Here is a 24,775-nt window from a genome sequence, read left to right as displayed (position 1 = left end):
TAAGCTTTTGCCGTTTTATGGCTCAGTCATATATATATCCTCTAGTATAATCTGAAACCATGACATTTTAGGGGATCTGAAACCATGACATTTAATTTAGGGGGATCTGAAACCATGACTTGATTTAGAGGGTGTTTGGATACGAAGTGCTAAACTTTAGCAAGGTCACATCGAATGTTCGGATGCTAATTAGAAGGATTAAACATGAGCTATAATTATAAAACTAATTGCACAGATGGGGTCTAATTTGCGAGACAAATCTATTAAGGCTAATTAATCCATCATTAGCAAATGGTTACTGTAGCACCACATTATCAAATCATGGACTAATTAGGCTTAATAGATTCGTCTCGCGAATTAGACTCCATCTGTGCAATTAGTTTTGTAATTAGACTATATTTAATACTCCTAGTTAGTATCTAAATATTTGATGTGACAGGTGCTACAGTTTAGCAAGAGTATCAGATACCCTTAGGCAACTCGCACGTTACATTCACATTGCTCGTTGATTATTTCCATGCACGTTGGATGACAAGCTAAGATTTGTAGACCGGTCATGCATAGCGCAGCCCCCGGGCGTTTACGCTCACATTTATAGCTCCGTCAAAAATTAAATCAACACTGACAGAGTATTCTTGACCAAAAGCCCAAAATTAACACATGAATACAAACCGTGATCAATTCCTAGGCCTCTTCGACACGCCATACCTCATATGCATGTTACAGGGCAGCAGGAACCGATATTCCGAGCGCAGTCAGGGAACACATGGACACATTATTCAAGTGCTGACATGCACGGTGAAGATGTTGGGCAGTGCTAGTCCATATCATTGTGTACCCCTTGTAGAAAATTATTGGGCGTATAATATTTTGTAAAAGTCAAACTTTGAATATTTTGATAAAAAGAATAGTCACGGTTCTGACCCAAATGTTGAATGGTTTTCCTCTGAATCCCATGCTTCCAGATGCATGGACTAACGTATATGAGGTTCAAAGGACTTCACATAAAAGATGGCTTACCTTCAGTTGATTGGCTCTCAGCCATGCTCCCCCTTTTTTCAATGGATATGGAAGTCATGTGCTCCGGAGCAAGCACAAGTGTTTCGATCTTCTAGCTCCTGCCGAGGGATCGTTTGAACACCACTACACCAGGAATCTTTTGCGGAGAAAGCACATGCATTTGGATGACTATTCTTGTGTCTTGTGTTCCTCAGACAATGAGGAGGACTTGGTGCATCTCTTCTTGACCTGCCCTTTCAGCCAAGAGGCTGCTGGGCTCTCTTGGGCATCACATGGAACTTATCCCTACCTACGCTGGATATGATACTACAAGCTCGGCATGACTTTGGCAGATCGATTTTTAGAGAGGTTGTAATTGTGGTGTATGTGGTGCCATCATCTTTAGCAATGTTATTACATTAGAATACAAAAGATAGCATACTTTTGAAAAATTAATATCGTTCGATAAAATGACTTCTTCTAATTTTTAAATAAATATAAGAGGTCAAATGTCCATTATGTTCTTTTTTTTTCCTCTCACTTTTCTTTTATTTCTATTTCTTTTCCTTACTATTTTATCATCTCTTTTTTCTTTTTTTCTCTCCCCCAATTCTTTTTCCTCTTTTCCCCACCCTTATCACGTGCTTGCTTTCCCCTTATTTGTTTGTTTCCTTCCCTCGCCGCCCATTCTCTCATCGTTGAAGCCGCGAGCAGCGCACGCTCTGACCACAAGCGGCGCTGCACCCCGGCTCGGCCACGTTGCTCCACTTCTGCCCCATCGTGCTGCTCCCTCTTGTTGCCCTGCCTCAACCCTCCCTCGCCATCCCTCGTAAAACATTAATTTTATATATATTATGGAAACATTTTATATGCAATTAATGGTCAAAGTATTTATCTTAAAGACTTTTTCTAAATAAAATTCGTCCTATAATTTTCTACGGGCGACCTTCTCAAAAAACAATCAAACAGTGGAGGTTATTTATCAAAGGATACCGTAGGCGTGATAACGTAAATAAAAACTCTCTACCTTTTGGTGCAATTTAAAAGTTTGGTGCAGGACAAAGACAACAGTAGCTCATGTTCATTGGCGCACTCTAAAATCTAAACATATACTACGATGGTGGTGTAAACCCAATGAAGGGAAAACCTGAGGAACTGATGAACACGTGATGAAACTTCTCTTCGAGGTACGATCTGACATTATAACTTCTCTGAATAGAGAAAAGTATATCTACATGATCATCAACAATTGCGGTGGCAGGTCAAGAAAGGCACTGCCATGAATATATTTTGGTGCTGCCACTACTGGAGACTCACCTTCTATACATCCCCTTTTGTCCTGGTTTAAAGTTGGCCCGTGACAAAAGGAGGCGCGCCACGGTAGGCTAGATTGGGGGGAGCTTTAGTCCCGGTTGTAAATACCAATCAGAACTAAAGCCCCTCCCGATTGTAACAGCTAGTAAATTCGCACCGACGACGCCCCCCTTTTGTTCCGGTTGGTAACTCCAACCGGGAGAAAAGGGCGAGGCTTTTGTTCCGGTTGGAGATTCCAACCGGGACAAAAGATTTACTCCCGGTTGGAAAAGGGTGAGCCTTTTGTCCTAGTTGGAGCTTCCAACCGGGAATAAACTCCCAATCGGGACAAAAGGGGTTTACTTTTGTCCCGGTTGGAATTTCCAACCGGGACAAAAGCTCCTCCCCTATAAAATCGCAGACAGAGACCTCTTTTTCCTCTTCTAGCTCGAGCCACTCCACTCCACAAGATAGAGAGCTTCATCCTCCTCTCCATGGCGACGAAGCAAGCCTAGGGGAGGTGCTGCCCAATTTTTTTCCTCATTTCTGTGGGAATTTCACCCATCCAAAGTGTTGTGAAGGTTAGCTACTTCATCCTCCTTTTATTTATTGTTATTATGCTTTGTTTTATACTTTAGAGAGGGAAAAAATGAGTCGGTTAGAATGAGGGAAAATGGAGAGTATTTTTATTTATACATGTTTTACCAATCGGGACTAAAGGGGGCCTTTAGTCCTGATGGAACAACGTAGGACTAAAGGACCCCTTTTGTCTCGAAAGATTTATCTCGGATGATTTTTCTGGAGATTTAGCCCCTACCAACCGGGATAAAAGGTGAGTTCTCCAGCAGTGTACTGCCATACCTTGATGCGAATGTCGTACAACTGGACACAAAAATAAATTTCCACTATCTACCGAATTATCATCTTTAATTTCCGTGGTCAGTCACATAAACGAATCCATTCCATTTACTCGCTGTGTTTGTAACTTGTCATTTGCTAGCTGTGTTTGTAACTTGTCATTCCATCTACATGTAGCTAGTGTTTGTATTCTTTTGACTGAACATACACGTGATTAGAGATGAAAGTGGTATGGATATTATCCGTCCGTCCGTCTGATCGAAGGGGTTCAAACACTCAAATGATAAGTTTGTATCCGAATCCAGATATTCAATATCCGTACCGTATCCGAATTCGGATACTCAAAGTTGCATTTCTAAGATCCGAATAGAATAAATATCAATATTCAACACATCTTGTCACTATTCGTATTTGAATTCGATTCGAGAAAAAAAAACTATCTGTATTTGTATCAAGATACGTCTGTATCTGATCCATTTTCGTCCAGGTGACCAGTTGGCTATCCATCAGTCCAATCAAGGTGGAATTTTCAAAGCCCAGCAAATTGAAAGTCAGAGTTTGGCTACACGTGACCTGTTGGATGTCCATCTTTGCAATCAAGCCGTCAGAACGACATATACGAAGTCAGAGGTTGGAAGCATCAGCTGTAAAAATTGAAACAATTCATAATATCCTCAGCCATTTTAGGGTTTGAACGAGAGGAGACCGATCATCACTATACCGTAACCCCCAATATACCGTTGGACGTTGGTCGTTATAAGTTTGAAAATACCGAATGAACATTCGTCAATATAGCTGAGCAACAGGCCGTTTGTCGTTATATCACGTTAGTACGGCTCATCATTCGATAATATAATATATTAGATGTTCCATCAAATTACTGGTTGGTATAACCCAACATATACATCTAACTATCAGCATACATTCCTTAGGCCCATGTCCCTCATTTCCCTCCGCGCGCGCTTCTGGCTCATTCTTGCACGCAAAACTCACTAAACAGGCCCACCAGTCAGTCTAAAGTCCAAACCCTAGCTTCACCTCTTTCTCCCGGTCACCCACCACGCACCGCCACTGCCATCCCCCTCGCTCCTCATCGCCGCCCGGCGCTCGCTGCTCTGTCCAACCCGGCCTAGCACCTCGACCAGCATCCCGACGGCCGGCGCCTCGACCTGCAGCCCGGCGCCACCCCGTCCTCCAGCCCGGCCTTAGCACCAGCATCTTACTATATCCCACTACTCCGCTAGATTTCGCGTTCCCCAATCTCTGGGCTCTGATCTGGGCGCAGGGTGGCGTCGGCGCCTGGGAAGGTGCTCGTCGCGGGTGGCTACCTCGTGTTGGAGCGCCCCAACACCGGCCTCGTCCACAGCACCACCGCCCGATTCTACGCCGTCGTCCTGCCTCTCAGTGACAGCCTCCCTGCCGACTCCTGTGCCTGGGTGAGCCCTCTTCAGCTGCGCCCCTCCCCTTCATCGCAGCCCCTTTCTGCCATTCCTCTGTTTTCAGCTTCTCACCCTGTGTGCCCTGTACTGGTGCTAGGCGTGGACGGATGTCACAGTGGCTTCCCCTCAGCTCTCCCGCGATATTTGATGTTTGATGTACCCATCATGATATATGTGCATAATACCAAAGAAGAAACAAACATTGCAAAATCAACGGTTGAGACTACCTCGTGGCGTTAGTTGGATCCGTGGGAGCTTGTGTCATGTGCACGAAAACTTAGCGACGACTGTTTTCATGTGTTAAGTTATGGGCTGCGCACTATAATTGGCCACATGCCCATGTTGAGACTTTTTGATAAAAGAAAATACATGGAATGTCTAAGTTTTGTATAATATTTGCAGTAGTAAGAGTAAAGATAATATATCCATTTGACTTTCACCGTATATACATAGATGAGACCGTGTTTTCGGCCAGCAACCTTTTCCTGGGCTATTCCCGTACGTTCTCAACAAATATGTGAAAATATAATAGGACTTCTAGCCTGGTTAGTGCACCTAATGAGTAGCACCTAGCAGGTCTAGGTTCGACTCCCCGTGAAAGCGAATTAAATAAGTCTAGAATAAAAAAATTATTAAAAAAAATAGGTAAAGATTCTCCTGCTAACTTCGATAAAAAAAACAAATATGTAAGAACTCGAGCAACTTGGCGTCCTCTTTTCTCCCTTTGCTAGGTGAGCACGAACGCGAGTTGGAGATGATCTTGGGCGTCGCCCCTGAACCCAAACTGTTGGGGAAAGCGCCTACAATACCGGTTCTTAATCCCCTTTAGTACCGGTTGTGCAACCGGTATTGCTACTTCGGTACTAAAGGGATATTAAAAATAAAAATAAAAAGAAATCCGGCCAGCCGCCTGGTCCCTCATCCCGCCGGTTGCGCCCGGCTGCCCCGCCACCGCACCGCTAGCCGCCGCCTTGCCAGCCGCCGACATCCACGGCCTCGCCGGCACTCCGCCAATGCCCCCGCACCTCTACCATAGGGAGGGAGGGAGGGAGGGAGAGAGAGAGAGAGAGAGAGAGAGAGAGAGAGAGAGGGAGAGAGAGGCGTACCGGGGGAGGAAGTCAAGGCCACGCCGCTGGAGCCGCCACCCGCTGAGGCCGAGCTCTCATCCGCCATCCGCGCCCCTATCGTGGCTGCAGCCCGCCGTCCGCGCCCTCCATCACTATCACCGTACCTCGCCCTGCAGCTGCTCTCCACTGGCAGGGAGGGGCGAGCGGAGGGGGAAGGGAGGGCTAGCAAAGGGGCGGAGCGTGGTAGCTAGGGGGACGAGAGTGAGAGAGGGAGGGCCGGTAGGAGAGGAGGGAGGGAGAAGGCCGGCAGCGGTGGGAGAGAGAGGGGGCAGCGACAGGAGAGGAAGGGGAGAGAGGGACGGAGAGGAGAGGGAGAGGGTGAGGCTGGCGGGAGCTGAAAGTAGAGGGGAGAGGGAGAGGGTGAGGCCAGGCGGAGGGGGCCGGGAAGATAAGATATGGGTGAGGCCAGGCGCAGGAGATAGGGCCTGATTTGTGGGTGACCCCCTTTAGTACCGGGTGATACTAAATGCCCTCAGGCACATTAGTACCGGGTGGAGGTTCTACCCGGTACTAATGGATGACCTTTAGTACCGGTTGGAACTCCCACCGGTTGGAACTCCCAACCAGTACTAAAAAGGGTTAACATAGCCGATGCCACATGCCATTAATGTTTCATGTATTTACACCACATGCTTACATTAAATATCTATCTGTCATGGTATTTATTCCAAGAATGTTTACTCATGAGCTCGAGAGGCTTCACTGCCGATCGGCTCAGGAATTTAATGTTTACCTTGTCAATTTTCAGGTCAAATTGACTCGCACGCTTTGCACCACTCACGAGCCGATTTGGAGCCTGCACTGGAGTTTAGTAGATCTTCTAAATCCTTCGTGTTGTTCAAAGCAGAAGCTTAAGATCCAGATTCTGTGTCAACATCTTCTTCACTAAATAAGCAAATGGAACACTCTTATGGTCTTAACTTTTTATTCTTACTTATGATGTAAATTATTTTTCTTTCATTCAAGAGTAAGAGCATCAACAAGAAGCAGCACTTGTGCAAGGACCTAAGCAAATTCAGATACTATTTACATTTTTTTCATTTCAATAAGTATGTAACATATGGTGTCCTTCCCTTTTCTTTTAAAAGTACTGCACACATTTTTTTAGTTTCATATATAACCTATAAGTCTTCTTAGATTTTTCAAGTCTTCCTTAAATATTGATCGTATTATGTCCCCCTCACCAGACACATGGGGTCCTCTGGACTTCTGCTGAAGACACGATCAAGTACAGATTTATACTGTGCATTTAAAAATGGAAAATCTTGTGCATAAGCTTCATATACTGTCTGCAGAGATTTAATAGTTCCATATCACTTAATTTCTTGTTAAAGAAAATGCTCGCAGATACTACATTATATAGTCGTCTCCAGATACGCATGCTTGAGCTTGCAAGCTTGTCTGAACATTTGCCTCGCGCAGGGATTCGAGATGGCAATCCATGCGGAACGTCATCATCTCCATCTACCAGCCGTCGCACGTGGCAAGCCTCATCCCGGCCATCCAACCTTACGTCGAGCGCGCCGGGCGCCTCCTCCACCCCGGCGAGGAGATCACCTTCTCCGACCTCTCTTAAAGCTCTTCAGTGACACCATCGGCCAAGTGGCCTTCGGCGTCCACTTTGGCCTCACCAAGGACATGGCCACCTCGCCGCCGCCAAGAGCGTCGACCCGGCCACCGACTTCATCCGGAAACACTTCCACGCCACGACGACGTCCCTCAAGATGTGCCTGTCAGGCTCCCTGTCGATCGTGCTCGGCCAGTTCGTGCCGTTCCTCCAGGAGCCCTTGCGGCAGCTGCTCCTGCGCGTGCCGGGCTCGGCCGACCGGCGGTTGGAAGAAACCAACTCAGCCATGAGCGGCCTGCTGGATGAGATCGTGGCCGAGCGGGAGGCGCAGGCCGACAGGGACCAGAAGAACTTCCTGTCCGTGTTGCTCAACGCCAGCGAGAGCACGGAGGCCATGAAGAAGATGCTGACGCCGGACTACGTGAGCGCGCTCACCTACGCGCACCTGCTCGCCGGGTCGTTCACCATGTCGTTCACGCTGTCCAGCTTGGTATACCTTGTAGCGATGCACCCGGAGGTGGAGGAGAAGCTGCTTCGAGAGATCGACGCTTTCGGGCCCAAGGACGTGGTGCCGAGCTCCAACGATCTTCAGACCAAGTTCCCTTACGTCGAGCGGGTTAGGTTTTATTGCACTGTTATCAAGATTGTTATAAAAATTGAAAATTAGGTAACTGTACTTGTGAAGTGTCATGGGATAAAAATTCTCTTACATACAATGAAACTTCCCTTCTCTCTCCTCATAAAAACTTTATCAAGTCAGCAAAATTGCTGATATGACATGTAATTTAATGCTTATGAAAGTAGTCTGATTATGGTTTAGGCTAATTAATTAGTTTGATTTGCCTTGTTTACGGCATTGCACAGTATAACTTGAAATTGTCTATTTATTTATTTATCAATATAAATTAGTGATAAATGGTTTCCCTAAGGCCCCGTTTGGATCATTGGAATTGAATTCCATTCTAATAATCATAATTTAGACACAAATTAATTAAGCTAATATAATTATATGTGGAATATAGTTGTATATTATTGTTGGCGATATGGGAGAGATACTTATATGCTGCACTTCTACTATAGGGAAGTGAGTCCAAGAGCGTGCTATAAGAATTGAATTCTATTCTAATAACCATAATCTATAGAATCAATTTCCATCTCCCACCTCATGAATTTAAGATAGGCTTATATCTAAACTTTAGAAAGTTGTGGAATACCACATTCCAAGATAAATTAGCCTACTTCATTAAGTAGATTCCAATTCCTTCAAAATGAAGGGATCCAAACAGGACCTAATAGGTTTTGAAGGAAACAATGAGATTCTACACCGCGTCTCCACTGGTTACAAGGGAAGCATCCGAGGATGTAGAGGTTGGAGCCTATCTCCTGCCCAAGGTAAGAGACATCATCTGCGCTACATGCGCTACAGTAGTTAGCCTTGTCATGCAAGTTGCAACAAAATCCAGTAGGTGATGCATCAAAATAAAAGGAAGATAAAAAAATGCATACACTACCCCTTTAGTCTCGTTTTAATTTCGAATCGGGAGAAAAGGGGGTGCGCTACACTTTACTCCCGGTTAGTATTTGCAATCGGGACTAAAGGGGACCTTTTAGTCCCGGTTCAAAAATCAGCCACCTGTGGAGATCCTTTAGTCCCGGTTGAAAAATTCAGGCACACGCGGGGACCCTTTAGTCCCGGTTGGTAAGATCAACCGGGACTAAAAGGCACCCTTTAGTCCCGGTTGATATTACCACCCGGGACTAAAGCAACCGGGATAAAAGAGGGCCCTTTAGTCCCGGTTGGAAACTCCAACCGGGATAGAAGGGTCCCCCACGGGTGGCTGAAAAAAGAATAAAGGCCTCCGACCTTTTTTATCCCGGTTGGTGTTTCCAATCGGGACTAAAAAAGTCCCCCCATGTGTAGCTGTGAAAGGACTAAATCCTTCGAACCTTTTTATCCCGATTGTTATTACCAACCGGGATTAAATGAGGTCTTTAATCCCGATTGGTGTTACCAACCCAGATTAAAGGGTTCTCCATGAGTTAATACAAAAGGATAGCATCCCCTATATAGATAGATGTGGTGTGTAGGTGGGATGGCAAGGAAGCTACGCGCAAGGCTTGAGGTCATGGGTTCGAATCCCACGGACCACGCACGCGCATATTTTGCGTGACTTGTGACGTGCGCGTGTGGGGGACCCCGATACTTTTTTTGTTTTTGCAAATTTTTTTGCAAAACCATTTAGTCCCAGTTGGTAAGGCAGCCCCTGGCGTGGCGACCATTTTCTCCCGGTTTGTATTATATCCCGGTTTTAGGACCCGTGATAAAAGATCCCCTTTTATCTCGACAAGTTAATCCCAGATGCATTTTCGGAAGATATGCACCCTATGAACCGGTGCTAATACCGAGTTTTCTAGTAGTGATAATTTTCCTTTTGTGTTAAACCGGTCACTAATGACGAGTATCTCACACTTGTGGCACCCTCACAGGGCACATGGGTGTGGCTCACGCCCGGCGTGCTAGCGAAAGATCCCAAGGACTTTCCAGACCTGGATGTGTTCTGGCCGGAGCGCTTCGTCCCGGAGAGCGAGGAGTGCAAGCGAAGGCACCCCTACGCGTTCATCCCCTTTGGCATCGGCCCTTGGCGTGCATCGGCCAGAAGTTCGCCATGCAGCAACTGAAGCTCGTCGTCATCCACCTCTAACGCAACTACATCTTCAGGCACTCGCCCAGGATGGAGTTCCCCCTGCAGTTCCAGTACTCCATTTTAGTCAACTTCAAGTATGGTGTCAAGGTGCAGGCCATCGAGAGGAAGAACTGAGGCCCTATTTGGCAGGGCTTCGGGAGTGGCTTCTCCCGAAGCCCTGCCAAAGGGTGCACTCCGGGCGAAAGGGCTCCGGCTCCGGAACCCCGCGAATCCCACTGAGAGGAGCTGTTTCGGGGAGGCAGAGCCAAAAAAATCGGGAGGCGGCGACCGGCGGGAGGCTGCTGGCGGCGGGGAGGTAGGGTAGGCAGAGACGGCGACAGGCGGGAGGCGGCCGGTGGCGGGGAGGTAGGGGTGGGTGGAGATAGCGTCGGCGACGGCCGGGAGGTAGGGGCCGGCCGCGGGCCGACGGCGAGCGACGGGAGCTGGGCAACGGGGTCTGGGAGCGATGGGAAGAGAGGGAGCGGATAGGGAGCCGATGGTGGGAGGTGAAAGAAATAGGAAGAGAAAATAGGAAGGAAAAGGAGGAAAATAAATAGAAAAAAAGAAAAAAAAGGAAAAGGAAAGGGTATCATGGGCATTTTATCTTATCTAACCATTTTAAACTACACAAAAAAGCTGTTTTACCCAACGGTTTTCCAAAAGGACTTCAGCTCCACTAGAGAAGCTATTTCACCAGAGGAGCCGGAGCTGTTTTCAGAGGAGCCGGAGCTCTGCCAAACTAGCCCTGAATGTGCCTCAGAAAGTACTATATATGTACATATACAGTGGTCAGATCAACCATATATTGTATGATCAATTGTATGATTAGTCTTCTGTTAGAAACATAATTAAGGCTTTGTCTTGGAGCCCAAAATCTTGGCACGACCCACATAGGATAGTGGGCTCCCAAACAGCCTTAGTATGTGTTCAAGGATGTCGTCAGGGCCTATGGAAAGGCCAGAAGTCAGAATAATACAATGGTGCTACCCAGTCGGCACATAGGAATGGACCGCAATTCTCGTGGTCGGCATCTATTGAAGTTAGGATATATGGACAAGGCAGGCAAATGGCATCCAGCTCCGACACCACCATTGGCATCTGCTGAGCTTGATTTGATAGCTACCTTGTGCTATCAGGTCTCCTCCAACATTAAGAGTCAACACTACTTTATATATTTACGTGGCACACTTCATTAATATTAATAATAAATGGTACCAGAGATAACCCACCTAATGATCTAACTTTTAGCGCACAACTCAAACATAAGTAGCTCTTATAGAGCATCTCCAACAATTTAAGATAGCTGCTAGCTTAATGGGAAAGAGAGATAAAAGTAAGTCAGCTTCAAAGGAGAGCTCGAGCTTCAAAGGAGAGCTCGAGGCTCGTGCAGTGAGAGAAGTGGGCATGACAAGATGTGCGAGCTTAGCTCTTCCCAAAGCACACACAACGGGCCCCACTCTTTATAAAAGAGCCACATCAGTATTTGAGGATAAAAAAATTGACAGGAGAGAGAAGCGTGGCTTCACGTAGCGAGTGCCGCTAGCACGCGATTCTACGTCATGTGGGCTCCACCACAACCCCACGGTTTACCCACGCGGCCACGCCGAGTGAGAGAACAAGTGGCCGGCACAATGGAACATATTAAGGGAACGTGAGCACGTTTCCTTAATATGTAGGAAGTATGCACCCTCTTGGATGTAGGCAAAGTAATCATATGAACTTATGAAGTATGGTCCCTGTAAAACCTGACTCGCCTCCTACTTCGATGCAAAGTCACAGAACGAACTACAGAAGGTGAGGTTATGGAGGCCTGCCTGCTCTCCCAACGCCTATGGACCCAAATCACTAGGATGGTGAAGCCAAGAATCTATGACAGGGAACAATGACATCTGTGATGTGTGTGTGTGTTGCGCCCAAGTAGAGAGGAGACGGGTCACTCGTTGGTTAGCTCTTAGATCAGAAGCAATTCAATCATCAACCAACTCTTGATTGACTCTCAAATTAGAAACTGCAAAACCAGCTTCAACTAGTAATCAATCTTGATTGATTGCCATGGATTAGAAACTCTAAGGCCAGTCTCAATGTGACTTTCATGAACAGGAGTTATGCTGACTTGGCAAGATTTTTACGAGGAGTGAGAAGGGGAGTTTCATCATATGGGAGAGGAATTTCATCCCCAATGACACTCAGCTAGCATAATTACTTAGTTACCAATTTGGGTAACAGTACAATGAAACTGTGCATTGAGACTGTCCTACTAGCAATCAATTCTTGATTGACTTCCAGATTGGAAGCAATTTAGTAAGCAATCAACTCTAGAAAATTCAATCAGCAACCAATTCCTGATTGACTCTTGGTTCTCAGATGGGAAATAGCAAAGCATGACGCTCATGCTCACAGGTCACAGCCCGGGGCGGCGAGCTAGCCCGCGAACAATTGCACTTTTCTCATCACTTTCCAAGTTCACAACAAGAGAACTAACGGTCCACTTTTTAAGCTCGTCTGTTTTCACTAAATTTCCCACGGGAGATTAACTTATAGCATTAAAATGGTCCTTGAGATTTTTTTTTGATTTACTGACTTGATGGGTCAAATACCCAATAAATCTAACAGAAACTTCGACACGTTAAATAACATGCGTTTGAAAGACTGAATTTTTCATAATTTTTTTTGAAATACGTAACTGGTTGCAGGCCGTTTCTGAAAACATGGCTTGAACCCAAGAAAGAGCTGAAATCGAACTGTGGCTCGCCTGCAGTGCTCACAACACTCGCTCTCTTTCTTCTTCACATATGACCTCAATAGCTAGCTACCGGGGTCGCATTGCCTTTGCCTTCAGACATGCAGTTCTTGTGATGAAGCAGCCAGCGGCACAAGCCACCCAACACATAAGCTATTTCCCCGGGTTCTCAGCTGCCAAGCAAGCTCCCTCCGGCACGGCACGGCTCCGCGCGCAGTTGTGCAGCAGCTTCAACTCGATGATGTGCATCAGCTGCCAACCAAGCCATTTCTTCCGTGGCGCGTCGCGCAACTCGACGATGCTCTCATGGGTTCCACGTGATCTCCCGGGGGATAAATAGGGGTTCAACACAGCCTGATTGGCAGTGCACGTCACCCTGCTCTGCACTGCTGTGACCCTCTCTGATGATGGCTCTGATCATCCAGCATTGAGAGATGATTGAACCTGCAGTCAAGGAAAGATAAAAACTCTGTAAGTGTGGCTCTTTTATGCGCATTTGTTTCAATGTATGATGTGTTCCTGCTTCCAGTAATAGGTAGGATCAAGCAGTTTCACCCATTTTAGCTTTGTAGAAAAGATTGTATCCGTCAAGCAATGTAACGTTTATGGTTTCGGAAAGGGAACAGTCATATCAAAGCAAGGGTGCATACAGCCTTGTGAAACTGAGTAGCCCTGCTGCAGACAAGAAACTAGCAAAAAATAAACTCGAATAGTAAAATAGCAGACAAGATAACCTCAATATGTGGACATCTTTCTGAAATTTCTATGAGAATATTAATCTCACTCTGCAAGCAGGGGATCTCAAAACAGACATTTATTTTACCCTAGCAGGTAACACGTTAGAGAGGAAGCAGAAAGAAAGTACATCTTTTCAGCGGTAAATATGTGGAAGCTCAAGATTGCTGAGGGTGGACCATGGATCAAGAGTGGTAACAATAACATTGGAAGAGAAACATGGGAGTTTGATCAAAATTTTGGATCAAATGAAGAGAAGGAGGCTGTTGACTCTGCACGGGAAGAATTCCAGAAGAACAGATTCCAAATGAGACACAGCTCTGATATTTTGGCTCGCATGCAGGTACGATGCAAACCTGAGTAAGATTACTGCACAGACCTAGATATGATACCATGTCATGGTCCTGTTTGGAACAGCTTAAATCCTGCTTATGGTCAAAATAAGCTGAAACTTCTAGCCAAACAAGATGCTTTTTTGTAGCTTCTCCTAACCGTGCTTCTCCCCACCGCTCTCATTTGCACTAAAACGTAGAAGCTGGACTAGACCCGCTTATCAGGGAAGGGCTTTTTTCATATTAGTGCAGCTTATTTTGAGACTGTTGTACCAAACAGGGCTATGACATGGTATCAAATCCCCGACTGAATATACAAATCTTTATACCAAACTCACTTATCTTATAAAGGACAGATCTGTAGGCTACATGCATATGCTTTTATAAACGTTGTGTAATCAACCGTGAGATCAATGCATGAAACTACTACTGCTAAAGTCAATCGCATATGAAACAGTATGACAATTTCGTATCTTAAAATATCACCCTTTTTTCTGCAGTTAGCAAAGGAGAACAATTTCAGCCTTGTACAGAAAGCAAAAGGTGAAACCCCTGTTGATATTAACCCAAACACAGTATCAGAGATACTGAGGAAAGCACTCAGTTACTTCTCAGCAATACAAGCACATGATGGGCACTGGCCAGGGGATTTTCCAGGACCATTATTTACTACAGCAACCATGGTAAAAATTAAGAGACATCATACTTTTATTTTCCTTGAAATATAATCAAGTTTGAAACACCAAGTTGACAGTGCTGTGTCCTGCAGATTATAGTTCTGTATGTCACAGAGTCATTAGGTATTACACTATCGTCAGAACACCGCAAAGAGATTATTCGTTACCTGTATAACCGTCAGGTAAGCTACAGAATTTCCAGGAAAGTATAAATAACTTAAGACAACCTGGAACATTTCATCAAGATTTGAACAAGTGTTTAATCAACATTGTGAATCAGAACGTAGATGGAGGATGGGGCTTACATGCAGAAGGTGAAAGCTCCATGCTCAGCACTGCTCTCAACTATACTGCTCTAAGGCTACTAGGTCAGACTGTTGATGATGGACCAGATATGTCCATGCCTAAAGCAAGAAAATGGATACATGATCATGGCGGTGCAACAATGATTCCAATCTTGGGGAAAGTCTGGCTCTCGGTAACAATCCTCTCGTTGAATCTTGATAATTGTAACTCACTTGTTTCCAGAAGTAATTAACACTTGATTTATCAAATATCGCACTTAACCTATCCCAAGGGAAGGAGGACTTGAGATTTACTAATCCTTTAAAAGCATACTAATATCAGAGGATTACCAGTATAGTCATTGAGCTATTCAAACTTCTAAATGAAAAATGAGACTTTCAAGAACATCAAAATACGAACGACATCAGTTCAAAGAAATGTGCTATCATGATAAATAAATATACCAACAACCAGCTATGCAAAACTGATCTGCCTTTACCCTTGTAACTGAATACCTGATATTGCAGGTGCTTGGAGTTTTTGAATGGTCCGGTGTAAATCCCATCCCTCCAGAACTGTTTCTTCTTCCATCATTGGTTCCTGTTCAGCCAGGTAGAATTTTTGCCCTGGTACATGTATAGTTTATTAGCACCAGCTACTTGGTTGTTGAGCAATGTGATTATCAGAACAACTGTGCATAGACCAGATCAGATGGACATCAAAATTTCTTGTATATTGATATTTTCTAAGATCAAAATTCCCTGCACTGACTTGAGTGAAAAAAATCAAGAGTTACCAGTACCTTAAAAGACAAACACGTTGACACATAAATATGTAATATCGGTTATCACCATCACTGCTAACGATACTGAGGTTAAATTTATTCTTCAGTATTAGGAAAATTAAGGAACTCAGTTGGTGGCATGTGTAGGTGTACATCTCTACCACTTAGGTCCAAGTCCTCTTCAACTCAAATTTGGGTGTCAATTTCCTCTTATTCCTTTTCAAATGCCACCTAGTTCACCCTAGCTTGGTCAAGTTTTTGTTTAGTATTAGACAAAATATTCTGCTTTTCTGCCACATCTTTTACATGCCAACATTGAGTTATTTTGCTACTTTATGATAATATTGCTGCATGTGTAGTAGTTATGTAAGGGCCAACCAGATCTCATCATTGGTTTCTTTTCCTTGCAAATGTAGGACGTTTGTGGAGTCACTTCAGAATGGCTTTCATTCCCATATCCTATTTATATGGCAAGAAATTTGTTGGACCCATAACAAGATTGGTTATGTCATTAAGGGAAGAGTTACATATTCATCCCTATAGAAAGATTGACTGGAAGAAAGCACGTAAATTATGTGCAAAGGTCTGTCTGTCAAACGTCTAACACATCTGCAAACATTTTATATGATTTTAGATTGATGTACTCGGTATTTAGATGTAAATGAATAGTATTAGATAGATTTTTTATATTTACCAATCTAGATTATCAGAAATTTTTGTATGTGCTTGCAAATAGCCACGTGCTTTGTGTATGTAGATGTCATGTTATTCCCTAATACAAGCACTCGGATACATCAAGTCCCTGTAACTTTAATATGAAAACATGACAGTATATTTCTTTTTTATAAGTTTATCTTTTTGGAATTGGTGAAATACATTACAAATTCAAATGCAGGAAGATGTGTATAATCCACATACGTGGCTACAGGAGTGCCTATCTGACTGCCTTTACAGTTTTGGTGAACCTTTCCTCACACAGTGGCCAATTTCCTACATGAGAAAGAAAGCCCTCCAACAAATTGCTGAGTTCTTGAAATATGAAGATGAAAACTCTCAGTATATCTGCATTGGTGCTGCACAGAAGGTAAAACTTCTACGTCTTTTTAAAACAAGAGACTCACAGCAACTAAATTTGAACATCGCAGCAGAAACAAGCCCAAGTTGAATAGTAATAGTAACTGTGTTAGAGTGCGCAGCGGAATCCGGCCCAGCCTGCTATACCCACGAGCCGGCGCCCCAACAGGCTTAGGTCCACCGAAGCCCACAATAACAAGGTTTTGGACCTAACTCAACCCAAAAGACTAGCCTGATAGGTGAGGGTTGCCCCTACCTATATGTTGCGCTCCCCCACCGTCAATTTCCGATGTGGGACTAAACCTAATAAACTGATTGGTGGTTCCTTTCTTTTAACAAATTCAGAAACTGAAATATCAGCTAGCACAGTACCTTTGCATTCTCTTGTTTTAATCTATCATAGGACATAGCACTTTGTGCATACATAGTCAGTCTGTCAATCACTCACTCACTTCTTAATAATGCATGGTACGAAGAAGTGGTACAAGAAAAACTTAGGAAATGTTTCTTGCATGAATGGACACTTCAAATTCTAGCTGGTGCTAATGAATATTACACGCGTCCTTACAAAGACTAAACATTACAGGCATTATCCATGTTGTGCTGTTGGATTGAAAATCACAATTCAGACGCATTCAAGAGCCATTTGGCTAGGGTTGCTGATTTCCTATGGGTTGGAGAAGATGGCATGAAAGTGCGGGTAAATTAGATATTTCTTCAGAACCCATTTTTTATAAGGCATAATACAATATCCCAGCAGTTTACACATACTGTCAATCCACAACACCTTGTGTGCTCAAAATTGACATTTATGTGTCATCATTTTCCACAGGTCTGTGCTGGTCAATTATGGGATGTTGCTTTCGCTGTTCAGGCGATATTAGCTTGTAACATTGCAGAAGAATATATAAATACCCTCAAGAAAGCACATAACTTCATAAAAGCTTCCCAGGTATTATTGTCCAGAATTGTAGTTCTATCAGTTGTATTTCTATAAACTTACTTGCTTAACTCTACTGACTTAAATTTTAAGATCATGGACAATCCTTCTGGTGACTTCAGCAGAAAGTACCGCCACATATCTAAAGGAGGGTGGGCCTTCCAGGTTGCAGATCAGGGGTGGCAGGTTTCAGATTGCACAGCGGAAGCTCTTAAGGTTCAAAGTCTGCCATCAGTGTTCTTATATTTCACCATAACAGTATCAGACCCAAACCATACATGGAAAAAAATAAATCTATTAACACAATGTGATATGAGTTCCCATGTTTCAGGCTTTGTTACTGCTGTCAAAGTTTTCATCAGACGTTGCAGGTGATCAGATCGAAACCTGTCGCCTACATGATGCAGTGAACATACTATTATCCTTACAGGCACGAAGCTACTTTACTTTGCATCCCGCATGCCATAGACAAGTTCAGGATAGCTGAAGCAATTCTGTTTCATGGTAGAGTTTGGCAGTGAATCATTTTTTAAAAAATAAAAAACTAATATAGCATGCAAATGCAGTGATGCAAATTTTCATCTTTAGCACATGATATTTGTACACTCCAAGAAGTATATGCAACAGTTTGGATGGATATTTTGGACAGCATACTGTACTGAAAACAAAAGGAAAAGCTTAATTTCCAGACACATCCAAATGGGAAATGCATGTCAATCAGTTTTAACAGATGAATTATAGACTGTGAGTTAACTAACAGCATAATGGTTGAATGTCAAGAAAAGCAGTGGGTAACCAGATTTAATCCTGAATTCATACAGAATCCAAATGGTGGTTATGGAACTTGGGAACTAGCTCGGACATATCCATGGATGGAGGTGTGCTCCTGGTTTCTGCTTGACTTGTTAAGTAAATTTGTGCACTATCATTGCATTGTAATAGCATATATATATACTATATCCTATTATTTGGTTTAGGACTGTAGATATTTAATGCTATTATGATCACAAGATATCTAAAAGCAATTATGTCTGCTCAAAATTTCTTACTTTGGGAACATAGTGAATGAACACTTCATTCACAGATCACAAAGCATGCTTAGGAACAAATAAGACTATCACACTGAAGGCAAGCATGTACATTTATTTGTCTAACTTGCACATTCACAGTTAAGTTATATGAATTGGAGTAAAGATGTAATAAGAAGTCCAAGATGAAAGAAAGAAAGGCACATAGTACCATGGTAACGTGGAGCTAAATAATCAAGGTGTCCATTATGAATCAATACAATGGTACACTGCCAAAAAAAAAATTGTGGCCAAATGTAAAGGAAATAATTATTAAGAAAATTTACGTGGCATCTCATGTGCAAGAAAATGTCTTAAGGAGACTAATATTGTAGAGCCTAAACAGTACACGTACACATTTCGAGCACTGAATAATGGGGATTTGGATCTTTTCCATGGCAGATTTTCAACATGACAGAAATATATGCAGACATCATGGTGGAGCATCAGTAAGAATTTTACAACCTCTCTTAGCTATAAGTCTCCTATGAGGCTATGACTGATAATACCATGCATACAAAATGCAGGTACGTCGAGTGTACCTCATCAGTCATCCAAGCGCTCGCACTGTTTCGTGAGAAGTACCCTGGGCATCGGAAAGATGAAATTGATCAGTGTATTAGGAATGCTACAGAATTCATCGAGAAGTTACAGAATGATGATGGCTCATGGTTAGTACCCCTAAAACATGACCAGAGCAAAAAGGAGTGCTCATTTAATATCCATTTCAACGAGCTACTGAGCAGTAAGAAGTGAAAGATAAAGGTCTAAATTTGGCACATTACTTTGTAGTTTTGATGCTGCAAAACCTAAATCTACAAAACAGTATTCCCAGGATAGCTCAGCAGAACTAAAGTACCTAGACCCAAAACAACATGGTCTTCAGCAAGCTGACAATAAAGTAACAGACTTGTTGTAGTTAGCAGACTTCAATAAATACACTTACGCAGATGAGAAAATAGCAAGGTCTTACTACTGTCCTACTGCATAAATACACATTCACAAGAATTGGCTGCTAACCTCATTATAGCAAATTAAACAAGACAAGTTGAAGATTAAAGAAATCAATGACATGCCATGCATCAGATTTTAAAGCATTGCTAAAACTATATACAACATTGAGAAACAGATAATCAATGATCTACTTTACAGGTTTGGATCTTGGGGTATTTGTTTCACATATGGTACATGGTTTGCTATAGAGGGTCTATCAGCCGTTGGACAGAGTTATGGTAACAGCACCGGCATTCGGAAGGCCTGTAAATTCCTATTGTCAAAGCAGCTACATAATGGTGGATGGGGTGAGAGTCATCTTTCATCCAGAACCAAGGTAATCATTTGTGGGATGCTTTGTGCGCAATGGAAACTATGCACGTTTTAGAGCAAGCAATACATCCAGACAATGAAAACATGTTTTGATCCTGTTTCAGTTTTATTTCAAAAAAATTAAAAACAAATTCTGCATTTTCTATTATTTTTGAACAGGTAGTGACTTCATTAGGAACACAAATTATCAATATCAAACTTAGCTATCAGGCTTATTTAGATAAAGTGAAACTACAGGATCAAAACATATCCTTATGTTTAAAATATGCATGAAATTGAACGGCAACAGGAACATAATTTGTAGTACGCCTTTCCATTAATTTCATGTGCACCTTTGATAATTGAAAATGAATCTCCTTAAATGATAGGCAGTGCTCCTGCCAGTTCTTTAAAAAATCAAAAAATAATTGAAAATGAAAAAAGAAAAAGAAGTTTCGCTGATTAGAGGCAGTATGCCAATATAGATCTTTTCCTTAAAAAAGAAGAAGAAGAAGATTGTTGTGCATCATTTTCTTTCAGAAAGATTAATGTGCACCTATATTTATGCTGAAGATTTATGTTCTTTGATATTGTCTTGCTTTGCTGCAATTCAATCAAGAGACTGAATGCATGTTCAAATTATAAACAGGCATACACGAATCTGGACGGGGAGAAGTCACATATAGTGAACACTGCATGGGCAATGTTGGCACTCATGAAAGCTGGACAGGTGATTACTTATGTAACAGTAAAATAGATTTCATGTGCAACCAGGACAATGCATATTTGATCCAAAATAGTTCAATCAATTTGTAGTGGTAACTTAAAAGGTTCAGATCTAGTTCATTATTCGAAAGTATTTCAATGTTTCTTCTAAATCCAGGTGGAAAGAGATCCCACTCCACTGCACAAAGCAGCAAAACTTATCATGAATATGCAGTTGGGCAATGGTGACTTTCCACAGGAGGTACTATACTGCATTCTGTGTTATACAAAAGTTTTAAGTCTTGAATTTCCATTTTATAACGACATTAAGCATAATCAAGTAACATAATGTCCAATTGACAGATGTGTGTGATCTTTGCTTAGAAAGATAAATAAAGTTTTGACAGAAGAATTAATACACTCCACGGATAGTTTCGAAATGTGGAATCTGAGTTATTTGCTTATAATTTACAACTGATAGGATTCGCAACATAACCTGGAACACCAGCATGATAGCTGCAATGCAGCTCCTTTATTTTCCTTTTTCACTATTCTAGGAATTGCCCGACTTTTTTAGTAACCATGTAGTCACCTCCATCAAAAGATCCACTGTTGTTCAGCAGTCAGCATCATTTACTAATAATTTGTTCTTTTAAAATTGTGCTGCAGGAAATGATTGGAAGTTTCTTGAAAAATGGCCCCTTGTGCTACATGGCTTATCGCAACATATTTCCTATATGGGCTATTGGAGAGTACCAGAAATTAGTCCTCAGTGTGACCTCCAATGGCCAACCTTCTAGCTGACAGCAAGCAGAGACAGTCATACAGTTCCATCTGCTGGCAACTCTACTTGGCAAAATTCGGCAAGCCTGGTGCCATCATCATTTCTTGAACCCAATTGCAGGTTTCATGTGCCTTCAAGTAAAAAGAAAAGGAAAATAGCACAGTGTAATTACGGTGGCCCGAATATATATAAATATCGATAGATAGAACAAAATTCTACATTTATAATTTGATTTTGGTAATTGTTAGAGGTCCTTATAGTTGCACATTCTTTTTTTTAGAGGTTGAATATTCTTATCGGATCTTATGTGCAAGAGAAATGAAACAAAGTAACAGCATTTCTTATATTTGTCCAAACTCCAAAACGTCAATACACTGGTTAACTGAGCATGTGGTTAATCATAGTTCAGATGAATTGTGTCCAGTAAGCTTATCAAATCAAACATACCATGTTATAAGTTAATGCCACCAAAGACCTTTATACTGGCACAAAAATTGTTTATTACTTATTCTTGGGAGACAGTACTGTACAAGATTATTATCAACAAAAAAGCAGATTGAGGGGTTAAAACCTCATAGATAAGTGAAGAAGCCATATGTATACTCGAGCAATCTCGACATAGGACTCACCGGCATTGCAATTGGCAGCAGTATACTGTCTAGTGAACTACCCAGGAATGCGGTTGATTGGTTTGGGGTGGAGTTTAGGACACACGCCCCAGATCTGCCCTTGGAGGCGAGCAGATCGATGATCCTGCGTGCGCTCCGCCTTCCCGTTTCTCAAAATAGCCTCAGATTCCTTCTCATCTGCTTGCTCTCCACGCGGGGAGAGCGGACGGCAGGCTTCTTCCATCGAGAAACTAGAAGACCTTCGAGTCGTTAGCTCTGCACTGCACTGTGGGAAGGAAGCCAGATTCAATGTTTGAGGGACTCGTACCTTCGCCGCCGGCCTGCGCCGGCGCCGGCGCCTCCTGTCATCTGGCCTCCCCAGTCTCCTGACATGATCGGCGACAAGTTGTTCGACAGACGAAGGCAGGATTTTGTTAAAAACAGATCTAACGGTCGGGAGGTTCCGCGTCAACAGTCAACGCAGTGCCTCTCTCTCTTTAAACAAACACAAATATTGTGATTTCATATAGTGTCCGTCAGCATTTAAGGCAATTCAAGAGTTAAGGCCATGTTTAGTTTCCCCTCAATTCCCAACTTTGACACTATGCAAAAAGAAGATTCCCCATCACATCAAACTTGCGGTACATGCATGGAGTACTAAATGTAGACGAAATAAAAAACTAATTGCACAGTTTTGTTGTACTTTGCGAGACGAATCTTTTGAGCCTAATTAGTCAATATTTGGACAATAATTTACAAATACAAACGAAACGCTACAGTGTGCTACAGTGCTGCACAATAATTTTGCATCTCCCAAATTTGCCAACTAAACAAGGCCTAAGACCGAGAATGAAAACTGGTTTTATACTGTACACAGAGTACTCCCTCCGTTTTAATTGTATCGTTTAAATTGTATCGTTTTAGCTTTTTCAGAAAATTAAAACGACCTACAATTTAGAATGCATGGAGTAGAAATGACAGTTTTTATTATGCACCTGGAAAAGTCAAAACGACCTACAATTTGGAACGGAGGGAGTACAATAGATTGTTTTTATGAAAAACTTAAATCCAGATGGAACCTAGTTTTTATTATGCACCTGAAAAAGTCAAAACGACCTACAATTTGGAACGAAGGGAGTACAATAGATTGTTTTTATGAAAAACTTAAATCCAGATGGAACCTACTATGTACCACCGATACGACCGATACATACTATATTTCATTATAGATATGCTTACATCACCATGAATGTGCTAATAAATACGCACCCACCTCCGTCTACATGAGAATATGGGATGCATACAATGCATTTTATATGCGACTATGGATAATAATAAAGATGTATGCATCACCAACTTACCACACAATATTGATCTACATAAAGATGGATACATGCTATAGAGTACCTATGTCACTATGTCCATCTCTATATATGGAGTATATCGATTTCTATGTATGATACACCTGCAACCAAACAAACCCATATCCTTCCAGTGTATTCTACACAATCGATTGTACGTAGAAATCGATATATGATGTATCATTATTGACGTGCTTATATTACCATAGATGTTATAATGAAGACTTAATCAACCGAGCAAATGCACAAGAAAGAGTGCTTCCAAAGGGAATGTTGGTCTTAAGATGGGTCATGGCTACTTGGTCTTTTTGATTCGGAATTGAAAACTCCCGCTCGTTCATGAGAAGTCCCCTTTTCTCAATAAGCTCTGCATCAACTATTTTCTTTGTAATATCCTACGTGAACAAGTTCCCTTTAGTGCCCTTGTTCCATGTTCCCTAACTGTTTCAGTGGATCAAAGCACTTTCATACCACTGCGAATTGGAAAAAAAAAATAGAACATCCTAGGTGAAAAAAAGCTTATTAAAGCTTCTATAAAGAAACATATAGTAGTTTGTCGTAGGGATGAAACCAATCAAACTAGCTACACTGGCTAAAGAATAAAAGTATGAACCAAGTGTTCCTTGTTGTTGGACCTGGCGAAGGAGCGAGAGCAATGAAAGGATGTGTGCACAAAAGCTACAGTAATAATAGGTCAAATCGAGTAGTTCTTTCGCTTGCCAGATGAACAAAGGATAGAATGTACAGAGTAGTCCCCTGCTTCTGTCATATTCGCTACCGTCGATTCTTTGCATTGCTATGGATATGCTTATGTCACTGTACATGTTATACTAAGACACACACAATTCAATAACCCCCTCCTTTTTCACCACATTGATCTTACATAAAGATTGATGCATAATGTGTCACTTCATATGTGCTCATGCCTACATAGATGACTATGTAGATATTATAATAAGGATGCACACACCTTCATCTCTATCACACGGATGTGCCCGACGAGCGGCGCTCTTGCCTACGGTGGTGCCTTGCGGCGGCGCGGCCCATGCTGCCCGGCCGATGGCAGGGCGACCAGCTCGGCCGTTGGGCCGCTCGAGCCATATGGATGTGACGGCGGGGCCATGCGGGTGTCTTGGCGCCACCCAGGGGAGGGCCGGCCGGCGGGCGAATGTGGCAGCGCAGGGCAAAGCCAGCGAGCAGGATACGGCGGTGGGGCTCGTGCAAAAGAGGAAGAAGAAAGCGCTGGAGAGGAAAGAGAGAAAGGGGAAAATGAAAAAAAAGAGAGGCAAGGAGTTTTTCTCCATCTTGAAAAGCATTATAGAAAAATAGGATCGCTTTCTCAATTCGTTGGAGCATATTTTTACCCTTTAATCTTCTTTATACTCCTTCGTTATAAATTGTAGATCATTTT

General features: G+C 42.8%; 1 protein-coding gene, 1 long non-coding RNA gene and 1 pseudogene across 3 annotated transcripts; 2 read left to right on the top strand and 1 right to left on the bottom strand.

The window, feature by feature from the left end:
- The first annotated feature begins 7,049 nt into the window (after window positions 1-7,049).
- LOC117860725 (cytochrome P450 711A1-like) lies at window positions 7,050-10,102 on the top strand (annotated as a pseudogene).
- A 2,420-nt stretch (window positions 10,103-12,522) lies between these two features.
- Window positions 12,523-24,731, bottom strand: LOC117860825 (uncharacterized). Its single transcript, XR_004641561.2, has 6 exons — window positions 22,332-24,731; window positions 22,025-22,254; window positions 21,368-21,526; window positions 19,144-19,187; window positions 15,252-15,362; window positions 12,523-13,151 (listed from the first exon to the last, which is right to left on the bottom strand). It is a non-coding gene; the product is annotated as an uncharacterized lncRNA (long non-coding RNA).
- LOC117860822 (cycloartenol Synthase) lies at window positions 13,036-21,739 on the top strand. Of its 2 annotated transcripts, none has more exons than XM_034744203.2 (19): window positions 13,036-13,178; window positions 13,539-13,785; window positions 14,275-14,457; window positions 14,544-14,633; window positions 14,732-14,929; window positions 15,264-15,348; window positions 15,937-16,103; window positions 16,416-16,604; window positions 17,181-17,294; window positions 17,427-17,546; window positions 17,628-17,750; window positions 17,866-17,964; window positions 18,356-18,412; window positions 19,004-19,050; window positions 19,129-19,272; window positions 19,754-19,931; window positions 20,556-20,636; window positions 20,790-20,873; window positions 21,281-21,739. In XM_034744203.2, the coding sequence occupies exons 2-19, from the start codon at window positions 13,591-13,593 to the stop codon at window positions 21,413-21,415; spliced, it is 2,289 nt and encodes a 762-aa protein (XP_034600094.1). In that variant the 5' UTR covers window positions 13,036-13,178; window positions 13,539-13,590; the 3' UTR covers window positions 21,416-21,739. The 2 variants fall into 2 exon arrangements, with proteins under 2 accessions (XP_034600094.1, XP_034600095.1); XM_034744204.2 differs by having other exon boundaries at window positions 13,081-13,178; window positions 13,536-13,785.
- Window positions 24,732-24,775: the final 44 nt, after the last annotated feature.

This window comes from Setaria viridis, chromosome 6 (assembly GCF_005286985.2).
Source record: "Setaria viridis chromosome 6, Setaria_viridis_v4.0, whole genome shotgun sequence".
In the NCBI taxonomy this organism is placed as follows: Eukaryota; Viridiplantae; Streptophyta; class Magnoliopsida; order Poales; family Poaceae; genus Setaria; species Setaria viridis.
Note: the sequence above shows the minus strand (reverse complement) of the source record. Positions and strands in the feature narration are given on the sequence as shown.

Bases quoted from the DNA above. Each gene is read 5' to 3' on its own strand.
- LOC117860822 (XM_034744203.2), top strand. From the start codon at position 13,591: ATGTGGAAGCTCAAGATTGCTGAGGGTGGACCATGGATCAAGAGTGGT. The intron at 19,051-19,128 runs GTAAGAATTTTA...TACAAAATGCAG, and splicing joins GACATCATGGTGGAGCATCA to GTACGTCGAGTGTACCTCAT. The intron at 20,874-21,280 runs GTACTATACTGC...ATTGTGCTGCAG, and splicing joins ATGGTGACTTTCCACAGGAG to GAAATGATTGGAAGTTTCTT.